We start from the raw sequence: 12,548 nt of genomic DNA, 5'->3' as shown, positions 1-12,548 counted from the left end.
TCATTGGCCACCAGGGGGGCAGGTGCTTCAACTGGTAGGGTGGCTTGCTGCTGGGGTCCGGCTGATTGGGACTGAGTGAGATGGGCCAGACATGCCCTGGAGCCCTCCTGTGGTTCCTCCCCAGCTGGCCAATCTGGTGGTCAGTGGCTTAGCCACATTCTGGGCTGATGGCTGGTGCATGCAGTGGCCTGCCTCTGCGGCAGCGCTAAGGATGTCCGACTGGGAGCGGGCCTAAGCCGTCAGTCGGACATACCCTGAGGGCTCCTGGACTGCAAGAGGGCGCAGGCTGGGCTGAGGGACACCCCCCGCAAGTGCACGATTTTTGTGCACTGAGCCTCTAGTTCTAGAATAGTCTTTTTTTGGTGCAGACTTTGATAAAGGTTGCCTAGAGCAGTTGGACAAAGATTCGGGGTCTTCCTGTGGTGGCTTAGCAATGTCTGTGTGGAACTGGAGCTGAGGAATGACACCTGGGCTGAGAAGCAACCCCAATGTGGAGTAAATGTATTCCTGCTACTAGTACGAAGACAACTAGTTACCAGCATTCCATCAGTTATAAAACCCGGACAAGGGGTGCATGTCCCTGGAAGTGTGGCAAAGGTTAAACTCTTGCCGTTAGCTGTATTCTTTTCACCTTCAGGTATGCATTCAGGACCTCATCTCTCCCATCAACGTCTCCCTGAACTTCTCTCTCTGGGAGGAAGAAGAGACACCGAGAGACCAAAGGGCGGTAAGGAGACATCAGCTGGGGGAATCGACAGGAAATAGAGGAGAGTAGAAATTCAATTAACAACACTGTGTTATAGAGGAGTCTTTGGTTTAAAGCAATAGAAACCAACTATGGCTTACTTAAGCAGGAGAGGAATTTATGGGAGTTTGTATCTAAGAGCAATTTGGAAAAGCAAGATTGGGAAGAAGGGGAATCAGGGAGGGCTCTGAGGCTTCTCCAGGGGAAGAAATGATGAATGGACTCTTCAGGGCATGCATCTCATTGGTCAGAACATAGTCACATGGTCACACCTGATTACAACACTCTGAGAAACACATGTGGTCATGTGACCAGATTTTAAAAATGGAGCCTCTATTTTATTTATTTAAATATATTTTTATTGATTTCAGAGAGGAAGGGAGGGGGAGAGAGAGATAGAAACATCAGTGATGAGAGAAAATCATTGATCGGCTGCCTCCTGCACACCCCACACTGGGGATTGAGCCTGCAACCCAGACATGTGCCCTGACTGGGAATGGAACCATGATCTCTTGGTTTATAGGTCGACGCTCAGCCACGCCAATCAGGCTGGTGGCTCTACTTTGAAGGTAGATGGGAGGGAGGATATATGGGGACAACCAGCACTCGGCCATTGGCACAAATTTTTGAAAAGCCAGCTGTGTGTATAGGAACTCAGGGTAGAAGAGTGATCTGCGGTCACTATTGTCAGAAAAAGACTTTCTGGGGGAGGCGCCGTTGTCGTTGGGTCCTGCAGGATGAGTGGCTCTGGGTAGGTGGAGAGAGGAGAGGCAGCGGGCACAGGAAAGGTAGGGGGTAAGTTCCAGGCACATGGGAGGTGGGCTTGGCTTCTGGCAGAAGGACAGCTGAGCAAGACAGAGGCCCTGACTGCCCATTTGGGGGCTGGCTGTGGCCCAGCGGGTGGTGGGAATCCGTATGAAGGTTGAGGTTGGGTTGGAGCAGTCGGCAGAGGCTGCCAGGACCCCTGCCCCTCAAGGAAGTCAAGAGGCTGCTTGGCGGTTGACCTGGAAGCAGAGGAGGCTGGAATCTCTCTAGAACAGCGGGCGCCAACCTTTCGGACCTCACGGACCACCAGTGGCCCGCAGACCACTGGTTGGCGACCGCTGCTCTAGAACGTACAACTGATAGCCCATAAGATACTTCTGTGATCTCATTATGCTCAGGATGAAGTCCCGACTCCCTCTCAGGGCTTGCAAGACCCAGGGATCTGGGCGGGCTTCTCTCTCCTGCCCTCGGACACATGGCCCTGCACAGGCACAGTCTCTCTCGCCTCGAGCCTTTATGTGGACTGTTATTTCCCCCCGTCCTCCCCACCCCTCCCTTTCCTTCCCTGGGCTCCCTCCTGCTCATCTTTTAGATTTCATTTGAGAGGCCACTCCTTCAGGAAGGCCAACCCCAATCCCCACGTGTGGGGTGGGATTTCCTCCTACATTTCCTCTACATGTCCCCCCGTAAGCCTGAAGGTGCCAGGTCGTTTCTCCCACCAGACTGGGAGGGCAGGAGCGTGTCCATTTGGTTCTTGGCGCATACCCAGTGCCGGCATGGGGCCTGGCCCAGAGTGGAAGCTCTGGAAATGTTGCAAAAACTGACCTTGATCTAGACTCTAGAGAGCTGTTGTAGGGGGTGCTGGGGTCACAGAGGGAGCCCAGTAAAGGTCACAGCCGGTGAGCCCAGAGGACATTCCTGCCAGGGAAGGAGCTGGGCCAGGAGGAGCTGTGGGCTGCTCTGTCAGGCCTGACCTCCTGTCCAGAGAGGGAATGGACACCCCGATCCTCAGCCTCCCGCAAGGAGCTACCACCAGAGGACGGCTGCACAGATGGCCTTGGGCTGAGTCAGGGGGGTGGGCCCTGCCCTGGGAGGGTGTGGTCCTGGGAGCAGCGACCACAGCTGGCCCCGCAGAGCCTGAGCACTAACCGCTCCTGTCACTCCTCGTGTTCAACAGGGCAAGGACGTCCGGCCCATCCTGAGGCCCGCCCCCCACTCAGAGACGAAGGAGGTAAGAGGGGAGGAGGGGCTGCGGGGGGGCCTCCCGGATCTGGGGCCCGAGCCTCCTGACCTTTCTCCTGGGCTTTTCAGATCCCTTTTGAGAAGAACTGTGGCGAGGACAAGGAATGCGAGGCAGACCTGAGGCTGTCCTTCTCCCCTGCAAGGTCTGTCAGGCTCTCTCCTGCTCCCCTCGGAAGGCCCGCGTCCGCACTCACGAGATGTGTTCTCTGGGCCTCAGTTTCCTTCTCTGAGAAATGCCAATCCCTGCGGCTCTCCTGTCAGGGTTAAACGAGGCTGCAAAACATCAAGCCTGCGCGCAGGAGCTGTTGTTGTGGGTTTATTTTGTCTGGACCACCACACTCCGCAGTCCCGAAGGCCCCGCCTCCGATCCCGCTTCCTTCACCTTAACCCCCGGGACATTTCCCGGTCTCCCCCCAGATCCAGCGTCCTGCGGCTGACCCCCTCTGCCAGCCTCGCCGTGGAGCTGACCCTGAGCAACTCGGGCGAAGACGCGTACTGGGTCCAGCTCAGCCTGGGTTTCCCCCGGGGTCTCTCCTTCAGGAAAGTGGAGATGCTGAAGGTGAGCGAGAAGGCAGGGCCCGCCCGGCTTCCCTGCGCGTCCTGCAGCGTCCGCCGCCTCTGGACACTCAGGCGGCCAGGCATGGGCACCGCGGCCCGCAGAGGTCTTCGGGCCAGGTTTGGGCTCGCAGCCCGATGGCCACCCTCAGGTCGTGTGGCCTGAGATACGAGGTTCACCCTCTCTGACCCTCAGATTCCACAACCAAAAACTGGGAATCTGAGAGGGTCCCCCTGACAGGGGCTCTTGGGCCTGCTGAGCCAAAGCATGCACCAGGGGCCGTGAGACCCAGCTCCGCCCCCGCCAGGCGACCAATGTGTTTTTGAGGCCTGGGTTGTCTTAAATACAACTTGTGTTTTTAAAATTGTTAGTACAAAAGTAATACATGATCCCCACAGAAACTTGGGAATTATAGAAACATTTAAAGAAGATAATCACCCATACTTCTACAGCTCAGCAATTACTACTTTGAATATTTTGGTATTTATCCTTGTTTATACATACAAATTGCATTATATATATATATATAACACACACACACACACACACTATATATATATATCCTAGAGGCCCAGTGCACGGATTCATGGGGTCCCTCGGCCTGACCTGCGGGGATCGGGCCGAAACCGGCTCTCTGACATCCCCCAAGGGGTCCCAGATTGTGAGAGGGTGCAGGCCAGGCCGAAGGAACCCACTGGTGCACAATCGGGGAAGGGAGGAACAGCAGGAGGGTCCAGGGCATGTCTGGCCCATCTCGCCCAGTCCTGATCAGCCAGACTACAGCAGCAAGCTAACCTACTGGTTGGAGCATCTGCCCCCTGGTGGTCAGTGCACATCATAGCGACTGGTCAAACGGCCAGACACTTAGCATATTAGGCTTTTATTATATAGGATTATATATTTTTATTGATTTCAGAGAGGAAGGGAAAGGGAGAGGGATGGAAACATCAATGATGAGAGAGAATCATTGAGCAGCTGCCTTCTGCACACCCCCTACTAGAGATTAAGCCCTCAACCTGGGCACGTGCCCTTGATTGGAATCAAACCCAGGACACTTCAGTCCGCAGGCCAACACTCTATCCACTGAGCCAAACCAGCTAGGACAATTTATCTATTTTATATTTGTTTTTTAGTAAAATGGCATTTTTTTCTCCATGTTTTTTTAATGTTTTTATTGTGGTAAAATACATGTAATATAAACATCACCATTTTAACCATACAGTTCAGTGGCTTTGAGTGCATTCGTGATGTTGTGCAACCATCACCGCAATCTATTTGCAGAACTTTTTCATCATTTCAGAAGTTCTGTGCCCTTAAGCAATAGCTTCCTGTTCCCCACCTTCTTCCCATGTGACTCTAATCTGCTTTCCGTCTATGCCTTTGCCTCTTCTGGATGTTTCCCACGAGAGGGATCATATACTTGTCCTTCTGTGTCTGTATGACTTCACTCAGAATAATGTTGTTGAGGTTCATGTGTAAAGTTCGTTCCCTTTAACTGTAGGTAAGTTTCCGTTGCATGGATAGACCACACTGTTTCTCATTCGTCTGTCGGTGGGCACCGGCCTTATTCTTACACAGCAACATCCAGTGCCTCCTCGAGGGGCATCTAGTGCTGAGCTGTGGAGGCAGACAGCCTGTGCTCCAGCCCCTACCAGCTCCCTGCCCTGACCTGTTTGCTTATCCCCGCTGCGGCTGAAACCTGTTCCTCGCAGAGGGCTATGACGATGAATGGTTTTGAATTGCTTCGATCAAGCGCTTTAAAAGTGGTGGCTGAATGTGTCGCTGTAAGAGCAGTTTAACCCCCTCCCAATACCCTCTCCTGTGAGGGCATTGCAATCTGCTGACCCACTCCTGCCTCTGAACTGCTCGGTCGCTCCCAGTTTTTCCCTGTTGGAAATAGCGCCTCAGCAAACACTCAGCTCGGACCTCTGCTGTGCCCTGTCCTTTGGCCCCGCCCCTCTGAGAACGCCCTGAGAGGTTGCAGAGCTGGGGTCGGTGGCCTGGCCGCTGAGAAACTTGTCCTCTTCCTCACCCCCAGCCCCACAGCCAGCTTCCTCTGAGCTGCGAGGAGCTCCCCGAGCAGCCCCCGCTCCTGACCAGAGGCCTGTCCTGCAACGTGAGCTCTCCCATCTTCAAAGCAGGCAGCTCGGTGAGTGCCCCAGGCCGGAGGCAGTGAGCACTCCGTGGGTGATATGGGGTTGGACTGGGGGCTTTGTGGTGCCCCAGGGCTCAGGCCCTTCCTCACCCGCCCCCCCTTCCCTCCCGGCCAGGTTGTCATCCAGGTGATGTTTCACACGGTGCTGAACAGCTCCTGGGGGGACTCTGTGCGGCTGCACGCCAACGTGAGCTGGTGAGCAGGCCCAGCTGCCCCGCCACACCCCTGCCCTGGACTCACGCTGCCCTGCAGCTCAGGCCAAGCCCTTCTCTCAACGCGGCCTTTCCCTGCCCCATGCAGTGACAACGAGGACCTGGGCCTCCTGGGGGACAACTCAGACACGACCAGCATCCCGGTCCTGTACCCCATCAACATCCTCACTGAAAGGTGGGTCTCGCCTCCCGACCCAGGGCCCAGACCTTGCCTCCCAGCTGTCCCTCAAAGCCCCTCCCTGTTCCAGGGGCGTCAACCACCCCCACCCCGGGGTCATTAGAACTGACTCCAGCTACAACCCAAGAGTCTTCAACACACAAAAGAGCGAAGGCCCTTTAAGAGCCCTGAGTCAGATCAGCGTTTACTGATGGAAGAAAGAGCACGTGCTGACCTTCCCAGACTGTGCGGCACCGCTCAGCCCACGCTCTCCTGGGGCGTCCAGGCCCGGGGAGCAGCTGTGCCCCGCAGCTCACTAACGAGCAAACGGAGGCTCAGAGTCCTGCAGCTCAGGAGCACTGACGCGGAATCTGAACTTGAGTCTGAGTCCAAGGCCCCCGCCAAGCTCTTTAGTTTTCAGCTGCGCTGGGCCCCCTTCCTTCCTGCCCAGCGCTGCGGGCAGAGGTGAGAGGAAAGCTCTCCGTGGCTTTGCCCGCGCGGAGCGGGTACTCAGATAACAGAGCCCGAACTCCTGCACACGTGGAAGCAGTGGGTTTCAGGATATTGTGGAAGGAAGGGCCCGGGGGGGTCATCGTTGGATTTCCTCGTTTGCAGAAAAGGAGATGAAGCCAGAGAACTGGAGGGTGGCTTTCAAGGTGTCTCAGGGGGATGAGCACAGGGCAGGCCTGCGCCAGGGTCTCTGGTGCTTTTGAAACAAATGCCGGACACAATGCTATTGTCAGAAGCACACTATGAAATCAGAGCCAGGAAGGACGGTGTGGGCTGGAGGAGAGGTGGAAGGGGCAGGGAAAGCTGGGGCTTGAGCCGGGGTCGGGAGCGTGGGGACAAGGGCCAGGGAGGAGGGGGATGTTCTCATCGGGGAGAACAGCCTGGAGAAGGCATGGAGGCAGCCAACCGCGGACAGGTCTGTGCGGGGCCAGCAGCAGGCAGACCGGGATCTGTGTGGGACCTGACCTTGTGGGGCTGGGAGTCTCTGCTGGATTCTGTGTGCTGAGTGGCAGGATCAAGAGCGCTGTTAGGAAGGTCGAGGGAGAGATGGGTGGGGAGGCGGCCGGAGGCTGGCACACTTGTGTAGGCGATGAGCGGTGGCATCAGCACAGGGCGACCCCGTGAGGTGGTGTGTGCTGGGGAGAGCGTGGCTCCAAAGGCACCCCCTGGGCTTTGGGCAAGAGGCTGACCCCTCCCACCAGCCTTAGTCTCCGGAGGGAAATAGCGGGCGATGTGAGGATGACGCGGTCGCCGGCGAGGTCCCCTCCAGTGCTGGCCACTCAAAGGCTTCCCCTGGCCCAGCCCCCTGGGTGGCCGCTGGGTCGCCGTCCTCTCCCCCTTCTACCTCTGCTCTTCTCTCTCCACAGCCAGGACAACTCCACGCTCTACATAAGCTTCACCCCCAAGGGGACCAAGGTCCACCATGTCCAGCACACCTACCAGGTATGAACCGCAGTGTGAAAAGGTGCCTGAGGGTCCCATCTATGCAGCCTCTCCCTGGACCGAGGGGGCCTCGCCGCGGGGGGTGCGGCCTCTGCTGTTCTCCAGCCCTTTCTGTGCGTCCGGGACAGCGCCCTGGCCGCTGCCCACCGCCGGAGACGCAGCTTTAGCAGCACAGCACCCGAGGGCCAGCCGGCGGGAGAGGGATCCCACTTTTCATTCAAACGTTTACGAGGCGCTGTTCTAGGTTAGGTGCCTTGCTAGGCTCTGGGCAGCAGCAGGTGAAACAGGGTCCCTGTCCACTCACCAAACCCCAGTTCTGTGCCTGGTGCTCATGTACACGGCCCGCAGGATTCCCACACCCACCGGGGAGAGCCATAACCGGGGGGAAGCGTCGCCACTCCCGTTTTACAGATGCGAGGTCAGTGGCCCAGGCAGGTCAGGAATGGCCCAGGTTAGACAGCCGATGGGGGGAAAGGTCAGGTTCAAGCTCTTATTTGAATACGAGGATCCCTGTGTTTAGCCTCGAAGTTCAGGCCTGTCGTTAACGGCGGTCCCCACTGCGGAACTCGGAAGGAGGCCACCCCTGAGGGCGAGGCGTGAGGAGCCTCAGGCTTTCTTAGTGGACCCTACGGAAAGGATTGGGCAGTGACCAGCCAAGAGCAGTTTCATTTGACTGCCGGGAAAATTGAGGCCCAAAGAGGACACGTCTCACCCAGGGCCGCTCTGGAGTCAGGGCAGACCAGAGAGGCACCCAGCCATAGGGACCCGCGCTGTGCAGGCCCCTTCCAGACAGGGCTGGAGCCAGCTCCCGGGGACTGTGACCAGGGAGCATGGCCTTTGGGGGAGAGGCCCCTAGGCAGTGACACGGAGCGTGTGGCTCAGACAGCTGAGCTGGCTCCCAGTTCCCGCAGGAGCTGGACCAGGGCACTCGTATGACCGGGCCGGCCCGGGCCCAACCCAGCTCCGCCATTCGCACACCGTGCGGCCTTGGGCAGGGACCTACCTGCCGCGCCGCAGCTCCCCTTCACAGATGGAGTTTGAAATAAGAACGTGGATGTGGCCGTGGGGTGCAGTGGGTTGCGTCCTCCCTGTAGAGCGCTGCGGGCAGTGCCTGGGAAGTGGGCTGTTCGAGGGGCGAGGTGGGTGCTGTGCTGCAGCCCTGAGATGCCCCGGCTATTCCGGAAGCCTCCTTATGTCTTGCCTCCCGGAGCCCAGAACCAGCTCAAGCCCCATGAGCCCCTCTTCCCCTCAGAAGAGGCTGCAGGGCCAGACGCGTCCATCCGCCTCGCGGCCCCCCAGCGCTGTGAGCAGAGCCGCTGGCCCAGTGCCTGGCCCTCCACGCAGCCACTCCTGCTAACGACCCTAATGTGATCTCCGTTTGCACTAGACCCGGCCAGGGTGGGACGCTGGCGATCCATTCCCTCTCTTTTGAAACTGTCCCCTTCGCCAGGCCCTTCTTGCCACGAGGAGGCCAGCTCTCACAATGGAGGTTTATTCTGAGCTCGGCGGGCCTGAAGCCCAGTGAGAGCTGGGCCGCGGGACCTCCTTCCTCGCTGGCAAGGCGCACAGGCTTCCGGCCGATCCGAAACCTCTTTGAACTCTGCCGTTTACAGCTGTGTGGCCCTAGACTGTTCGCTTAACCTCTCTGATCCTCAGCTTTTCCATCTATAAAGCAGGGATGATAACACCTACTTTATGGAGTTGTCCTGGGGAGCAAATGAGGAAATACGTTGCAAGTGCTTAGCCTCGTCCTGGCCACGGGAGGTGTCTGTGAGCTTATCTGTCTTGGTGTTATTGTTACCACTGTTACCCAAGGACGGAGACGGAGCACAGTGCTCTAGTTGAAATGCCAGCTCTGGTGCTTGATAGCGTCAGACAAATTCGTGCATCTCTCTGAGCCTCAGTGCTCTCATCTGTGAAAGGGGGGTGGGAGCATCGTCCACCACAGAGAGGACGCGTTTAGTGGGAATCAGAAGAGGCCTCGCACGCAGTGCTCAGTAAATGGTGACACTGCCCGCGGGTCCTGTCTGTTTCTCCTTTGTCATCACCGCTGTTGCCTCAGAGCCAGTGCCTGGCTCTGGGCTGGCGCTACCGACTGCTCCGTGTCAGTGTCCATGGGGTCCGTGTCCCCGTTTCAACTGACACTCCAGATTGTGTCCCTCCTCCTTCTCCAGCTCTCCTGTCCCTGCAGCGTGTCACTCATCTCCACTGGGACGTCTTCCTACCATCCTTTTCTTTTTGTTGGTCTTTGAACAGCTTTATATACTAGAGGCCTGGTGCACAAAATTTGTGCCCAGGTAGGAACCCTAGGCCTGGCCAGTGATCAGGGCTGGTCGGGGCCTTCCTTCCCCCAGCTGCCGGCTGACATTTAGGGCCTTCCTTCATTCCACGCTGCCCCCTGGTGGTCACCACACATCATAGCGAGCAGTTGAACTCCCGGTCGGTCAGACTCCCGAGGAGACAATTTGCATGTTAGCCTTTTATTATTCAGGATAATTCATATACCACACAATTTACCCGCTTCAGGTATACAAGATGATGGTATTTTTAGTAAAGCACAAAGTTGTGCTACCATCACCATAATCTCATGGTAGGACATTTTCACTTCTCCAAAGAGAAGCCCTGTGCTCATCTGTAGTCACTCCCTCATCCTCCCTGCCCCAGCTCCTGGCCACCATTACTTTTGTCTCTCTGCATGGATTTACCTATTCGGACATTACATATAACTGAAATCATACAGCATGTGGTCTTTTGTGACAGGCTTCTTTCGCCTAGCATAGTGCTTTCAGGGTCCATCCATGATGTGGCATGTATCAATATTTCATTCCTTTTTATTGCCAAATAATATTCCATTTGTAAGATAGGCTACATTGGATTTATGCGTTTATCAGATCATGGACATTTGGGCTGTTTTCATTTTCTTATCTTTTCCTATACCAGCATCTTCTCTGGTTTGCTTAGACTCCTTTATTTTTTTTTAAATATTTCTTTAGTGATTTCAGAGAGGAAGGGAGAGGGAAAGATTGACAGAAACATCAGTGATGAGAGAGAATCATTGATTGGCTGCCTCCTGCATGCCCCCTACAGAGGATCAAGCCCGCAACCCGGGCATGTGCCCCTGACCAGAATCGAACCTGGGACCTTTCAGTCTGCAGGCCGACGCTCTATCCACTGAGCCAAACCAGCCAGGGCTGCTTAGACTCCTTTAATTGCCCCAGTTCTTCCCCTCAAACAACACTTCTCCTTCCAACACGCCTGGACCACTGCCTCCTCACGTTGTGTTGTCTGCCCCACTTCTCCCCTCGTCCCCAGGACTGCTCAGACTGAGTGTCTCGTCTTCTTGCTCCTGGACCACCGGCCGGCTCCGAGCTTGGGCCTTGACCGCCTTTCCCACTGCTTTCCACCCGGTGCCTGCAGAGCCCCCTGGCACCACCCTCCACGGGTGCCTCCCGTGACTCCCCGGCCTCCCCCGACTTTGTGCCCCCAGGCCTTCTGGGCCCCCCAGTCTGATCCCAAGTCTCCTTTCCAGACTTGTCTCCTCTCCCTCCCCAAGCACCTCCCCTCCCTCTGGCCACACCACACTCACCTTGTGTCGCCCGCGCTCCTTTCTCTGTCTGGACACCGGCCCCCATCTTCACCTGTTCATTTCCTGTATCTTTCACAGTTAAATTCAGATGCTGCCTCTGACAATAGGTCTTTTTGGTTTAATCTAACTGACATTTTAAAAGCATCTGCAGCCCTGGCCGGTGTGGCTCAGTGGGTTGAGCGTCATTTCATGCACCAGAACGTTACCAGTTTGATTCCCAGTCGGGGCACATGCCTGGGTTTGGGCTCAGTCCTCGGTAGGGGGCGTGCAGAAGGCAGCTGACCAATGCTCTCTTTCACATCTATGTTTCTCTCTCTCTCCCTCTTTAAAACAAATAATAAAATAAAAAGTGTCCACAAAGGTTTGCTGAGAGAGTAAATAATAGAATGCCTCAAACTGGATATATATTTCCCTGCCTGGCCTCCCGGAGGCGTTCACGTTTATTCATTTCTGTGCCTTCCCGCCCGAGCACGGCTAGCTCTTTGGTACAAAAGGTACTCAGGAAATATTTCTTACGTTAGGTCAATGCAATTGCCAAAATGAGTCTTTCCCCACCCGCATTGTGTAAATAATTCTTGCAGCTAGCCTTGTTAAATGTCATTCATGCTTTTACTCATTCAGAAAATGACTTTTCTTGAGGCCTGTTATGTGCTGGTCCCTGTGCCAAGCAGTAGTGCACCGCAGGTGAAATAAACCACAGCTCCTCTCTCGGGAGCCCACCGCCCAGTGGAGCTATGGATGCGCGAGCAGACACGTGGCCATCCCACTGGGGAGCAGGATGCTGTGGACGCACAGGGGTGGGCAGCTGCCCTGTTCTTGAGGCGAACTTTCAGGATGGTATTGAGCAGTGACTTGCAGGACGGGGAGGGTCTGCCATGTGGAGAAGGCAGAGAGATACATGTGACCCACACGTGTCATTGAGGACGGGGGCAGGGGTGCCCACAGCCTAACAAGTGGGCCTCAGCCAGTGAGGACTGGAGTCGGGTTGGCATTAGGGTGGCTGGCATTCAGGGCTCAGCAGCCATGTGTCCTCTGTACCAGGTGAAGATTCAGCCGTTTGCCCATGACCCCAACGTGCCCGCCCTGGAGGCCTTGATTGGGGTACCAGTGCCTCAGAGTGAGGGGCCCATCACTCACACGTGGGCTGTGCAGATGGTGAGTGCTGCCCAGCGAGAGAGTGCCCAGGTCTGTGGGGGTGCGTCAGAGAGGGTGCAGATGCTGGGCGGGGAGTGAGGAGGGAGGAGGCCTGTCCCGCTTGGGGTGTCTGTCCCGCTCGGGGGCGTCTGACTCTGCCCAGGGCCCGGCGGGGAGAACAGGACGCCCAGGTCTGTAGGGTGGCGAGGACGGCCAGGGTCCTCTCAGCTCTGGACTAACCAATCCGTGTTCCTAGGAACCTCCTGTCCACTGTCACAATGAGAGCCTGGAACGGCCCCCCAGCGCGGCTGAGGTATGGTTGTGTGGGTGCAGGGGCGGGCAGCCCGCCGGCGGGAGGGCAGGCCCTCACCCTGCTTGTCCTTGTTCCCCGCAGCCCTGCTTGCCTGGAGCCCAGTTCCGCTGCCCAGTGGCCTTCCAGCGGGAGATCCTGGTCCGAGTGACCGGGACTGTGGAGCTGGTGGGGGAGATCAAGGTAGCACTGCCGGTGACCCACAGGAGGGCTTGCGGGCGGGGGTGGGGGGCT

The 12,548-nt window shown here is 56.7% G+C and overlaps 1 protein-coding gene across 2 annotated transcripts in view; it reads left to right on the top strand.

Moving 5' to 3' along the window:
* The window catches only part of ITGAL (integrin subunit alpha L), a 37,487-nt gene that overhangs the window by 20,907 nt on the left and 4,032 nt on the right, over positions 1-12,548 (top strand). The window contains exons 18-28 of one of the 2 annotated variants that reach the window (XM_006774093.2): positions 638-727; positions 2,688-2,741; positions 2,822-2,895; positions 3,170-3,311; positions 5,347-5,457; positions 5,579-5,658; positions 5,764-5,850; positions 7,209-7,284; positions 11,912-12,025; positions 12,261-12,317; positions 12,399-12,497. In XM_006774093.2, coding sequence (XP_006774156.1) covers positions 638-727; positions 2,688-2,741; positions 2,822-2,895; positions 3,170-3,311; positions 5,347-5,457; positions 5,579-5,658; positions 5,764-5,850; positions 7,209-7,284; positions 11,912-12,025; positions 12,261-12,317; positions 12,399-12,497 — 984 coding nt within the window. Of the gene's footprint in view, positions 1-637; positions 728-2,684; positions 2,742-2,821; positions 2,896-3,169; positions 3,312-5,346; positions 5,458-5,578; positions 5,659-5,763; positions 5,851-7,208; positions 7,285-11,911; positions 12,026-12,260; positions 12,318-12,398; positions 12,498-12,548 lie in introns of both variants that reach the window. The other variant, XM_015570692.1, reaches the window with a different exon arrangement.

The sequence above is a fragment of the Myotis davidii genome, unplaced genomic scaffold (genome assembly GCF_000327345.1).
Source record: "Myotis davidii unplaced genomic scaffold, ASM32734v1 scaffold1047, whole genome shotgun sequence".
Taxonomy (NCBI): domain Eukaryota; kingdom Metazoa; phylum Chordata; class Mammalia; order Chiroptera; family Vespertilionidae; genus Myotis; species Myotis davidii.
This window is presented reverse-complemented; position numbering and strand designations above follow the sequence as displayed.